General features: G+C 41.5%; 1 protein-coding gene across 1 annotated transcript in view; it reads left to right on the top strand.

Annotated features, from left to right (window-relative positions):
* Nucleotides 1-1,406: 1,406 nt before the first annotated feature.
* LOC125177694 (zinc finger FYVE domain-containing protein 21-like) overlaps nt 1,407-4,289 on the top strand; it is a gene marked incomplete at its 3' end in the record, with an annotated part of 6,070 nt that continues 3,187 nt past the window's right edge. Inside the window, exons 1-2 of the mRNA XM_047879923.1 lie at nt 1,407-1,492; nt 3,534-3,708. Of these exons, the coding sequence (XP_047735879.1) occupies nt 1,418-1,492; nt 3,534-3,708 (250 nt within the window). The remainder of the gene's footprint in view (nt 1,493-3,533; nt 3,709-4,289) is intronic.

Genomic DNA, 4,289 nt, shown 5'->3' with positions numbered 1-4,289 from the left:
TCTGGTATTCAAAACTTTTCCTAGTGAAAATTGTTAGTTCTTATGGCATGCAATAAATCAGTTAGTGTGTATATTGTGTATTTTGTTGCTTTTGATGAATGTCTTCTTCTATTGTAATCTCCATTAAGTTGCAATTCAATATATTGCTCTCGTATCATAAATATATTCTAAGTTTGTGAATCATTAATGTGATTAAGAACTGAAAACCCATCATTTATAGTTATTATGTTACTCTTCTCCCAGGTTGCAAAGGAATTGATTAATTTTGTGTGCTCTGTGTTGCTGTGGTTGTACAATGAATCTTGACAAGGTGTCATCATGAGTGGGAGTTGTTCAGTGAGCCCAGATGCTAAGCCGTCTGGCCAGGAGACTGGGCTTGCTGAATTTGGTGCCATGCCACCTGAGCAGAAGCAGAGCTACAGCTCAGCCATCATGGGCTACTTGCGTAAGATAACTGGTGAGTCGAGTTCATTTATTATATATGAATTGTGTCAGCCATCATGGGCTACTTTCATAAGATAACTAGTGAGTCGATTTGATTTATTATATATGAATTGTGTCAGCCATCATGGGCTACTTGTAGATAACTCATATTTGTATGTGTATAGACAACCAGTTTTTGAATTGAATAAAGGCATTAATTGACAATTTTACTCTGATTGTAACACAAAGTGTGACATTTAAGGTTTTTTCAGTGAATTGCCATGTTGTGCTTAAGCATATCCAGTAAAACACCATAAAAATGCCAAAAAATACCTATGATAAAAATTTGATGAAAGCCATATTATCAGTTGTTAGAATTCTAATCATGCTCTATGCTTCTAAAGCTATGTTTTTATTTTGCAATTGTTGTTCCATGGTTCACAATTGCATGAAATTACAATTTTCAGGAGGACTCAGCAGCAAGTCACTCAATACTTCAGAGGTTGCTGCGTTGCAAACTTATTCCGATTGTGATGTCCCTGTCTCTTATACACATCTAGATGTGTATAAGAGACAGGTCAAATAGACTTTGAGTTTTGGGGGTTTTTGTTAAAAAATTGAAAAGTGGTATAAGTTTACCCCATTTTACAGTATGTTTTATTGTAAACTTTTGTGCCCCCACTCAAACAATTGACTATATTTTGCTTGTTTAATTATTTTCCAGTAAGAAACCAACCATAAAACCCTAATGGGAGCCTGTATGTGAATTGTGCTATGCTTGCATTTATGAAAGCTATTTCTGATTGAATATAATTAGTTTGTTTTGTCTTGGTATTTCAAGCAGAAGCAGCTTGAAATAGCCAGAAAGGTAAAACAACCTCAGAATATACATTTCTGAATTAAACCAATATTAACAAAGCTATATTATGATTTAGACTTTTATGATGTTGAATATTGGTCATTTGATTTTTATACTCAGTCTGGCCCAAGTTCCATGGAGTTTCCTTTGGAGCGCAGCCTCTACGCAACACTCAAGAGGATCGAGTATGTGCTGCTGGTCAAAGGACAGGTGAGCGCAGCCTTAACACCACACTAAGGGGAGAGAGTAAGTGCTGCTGGTCAAAGGACTGGTGAGCGCAGCCTTAACACCACACTAAGGGGAGAGAGTAAGGGTTATCTCATCCCTTGTCATGTACTCATAATGTACATTACAGCTGTAGAGTGTTGTACTTGGTAGTGCTTGTGCTGCTTGTTAGAGTTCTAGTCAATTTGTTACATTGGATCATGATGCCTTGCTGACAATATCCTAATGCTGTTGGGGGAAGCCCATTTCAGTGATATTGCAAGGAAGTAGGATTTTCCTACTAGGGGTCCTGCAAACCCCCCTCTCCTGAGATGCAATGTAATGTGAAATTAAAGTACGAAATTAAAGCAAAAGTATGTATCAATTTCAGTGTTGACATCATAGTAGAGTGCTCACTGTTTGATATGTATCACTAACTTAATCATGCTAAAGTTAATGTAAAAGATATTTTTTATGGATTTAGTGCACTCCTGAGGTTTATCATGTTAATCTGTTTTTGCTTTTCAGACTGGGTAAAGCAGGCAAACTTGAAAATACCATTATGCAAGGTTATAGACCCCCGTGCCTCGGTTTGCGCTTATTCTTTTTGTTCTCTGTTCAATGTACATACCTGGTTCTTCTTGTTGTGTTGTTCAATAAATTGTTAAATAAACACAAGGAAAAGTCTCATAAAAAGGTGGTTTGGGATGGTTGTAGGGGAGGTGGAGACCATCACCAATTCCTTGTTTGCTTGACACCCTTGCAACAATCACCCTCAGGCCCAAAACGTGGCTGGTAGCATAATAAATAGAGTCCTACTACAATGCTACTGGTTGCTATCACTATTGTTATTGCCTTTGGCAACTTAGTAATTTGAGCCTGCGTTTTATTTATTTGTTTACCTCTTCACACTTTTGTGTGAAGAGGTGTTTAATAACATACTAAAACATACTATTAAATAACTAGGTACTTATTTGAAACATTCTTCAACCAACTGCTAAGTATTTATTTTTTTGTAATTTTGAATTTTAAGTTGCAAACTGCTATTGATGAAGCTTGTATGGAGGCCATGATCAGAAAAATGGCTGCTGTTTAAAATATATTTTATGGATAAAATTTTGAACTAATTCACTGTTAAGTAATGCAATATTGTCAAGTTCATGACATTTTGTTAACATTTCATGTTTTTTCAACCATAAAATTCTGTTCAGAATAAATTCATGTTTGAGCACACAAATGCCAACCAAACATGAGGTGCAACCAACACACGCACATCAATCAATACCACAGCTTGGTTGCAGTTAGTAGCGTGAAAATGTCTATTGTAACCTTAACCTAACCTAATGAAACAACTTTCTATCAAAAAGCATGATGTTATGAGTCTACTATAAATAGATTAAAATATTATTAAGTATTTTTTATCACAAGGTAATATAGGTAATCAGAATACAATTCTTCTTGACTTAAAGTGGCTTCTGATATACCAGCCACTATTAAGTTATGTTTGCCCTTAACTTGTCTTGTTGAGTAGGAAAGCCTTGATGCCCCTCTCAGGGTATTGAGGGTATCTCAGGGTATGATGCCCCTCTCAGGGTATCTGCCACAGTGGCGCTGTTAACTCTGTCGCCATATGCCAAGGAGGCGCTGTTATCTCTGTTGTCACCATATGCCACAGTGGCGCTGTTAACTCTGTCCCCATATGCCAAGGAGGCGCTGATATCCCTGTTGTCCTTGTGTGCCACAGTGGCGCTGTTATCCCTGTTGTCCCTGTGTGCCACAGTGGCGTTGTTATCCCTGTTGTCACCATATGCCACAGTGGCGCTGTTATCTCTGTCCCCATATGCCAAGGAGGCGCTGATATCCCTGTCTCTTATACACATCTAGATGTGTATAAGAGACAGTCTCAGGGTATCGAGGGTCAGGGTATCTCAGGGCATGATGCCCCTCTCAGGGTATCTCAGGGTATGATGCCCCTCTCAGGGTATCTCAGGGTATGATGCCCCTCTCAGGGTATCGAGGGTATCTCAGGGTATGATGCCCCTCTCAGGGTATCGAGGAGCTGCGGGGTCACTGGGCACGGGACAGCAGCACGAGCGCGTGCCACAAATGTGACGAGCGCTTCAGTGCCTTCAAGCGGCGCCACCACTGCCGCCTGTGTGGCGACCTCTTCTGCTCCGCCTGCTGCAACACTCGCCTGCCACACGAGCTGGTGCCACACGCAGGTAAGTGCTGCCACTGCCGCCTGTGTGGCGACAGTAGTGGTATCGCTGTTGTCCCCATATGCCACAGTGGCGCTGTTATCCCTGTTGTCCCTGTGTGCCACAGTGGCGCTGTTATCCCTGTTGTCTCCATATGCCATGGTAGCGCTGTTATCCCTGTTGTACCTGTATGCCACAGTGGCGCTGTTATCCTGTTGTCCCTGTATGCCACAGTGGCGCTGTTATCCCTGTTGTCCCCATATGCCACAGTGGCGCTGTTATCCCTGTTGTCCCCATATGCCACAGTGGCGCTGTTATCCCTGTTGTATCCATATGCCACAGTGGTGTTGTTATCCCTGTGTGCCACTGTGGCACTGTTATTCCTTTTGTCCCTGTGTGCCACAGTGGCGCTGTTATCCCTGTTGTCTCCATATGCCATGGTAGCGCTGTTATCCCTGTTGTACCTGTATGCCACAGTGGCGCTGTTATCCTGTTGTCCCTGTATGCCACAGTGGCGCTGTTATCCCTGTTGTCCCCATATGCCACAGTGGCGCTGTTATCCCTGTTGTCCCCATATGCCACAGTGGCGCTGTTATCCCTGTTGT

This window comes from Hyalella azteca, unplaced genomic scaffold, assembly GCF_000764305.2.
Source record: "Hyalella azteca isolate HAZT.00-mixed unplaced genomic scaffold, Hazt_2.0.2 contig4198, whole genome shotgun sequence".
In the NCBI taxonomy this organism is placed as follows: Eukaryota; Metazoa; Arthropoda; class Malacostraca; order Amphipoda; family Hyalellidae; genus Hyalella; species Hyalella azteca.
The sequence above is the reverse complement of the archived record's forward strand: the minus strand, read 5'-3'. Positions and strand labels throughout refer to the sequence as shown.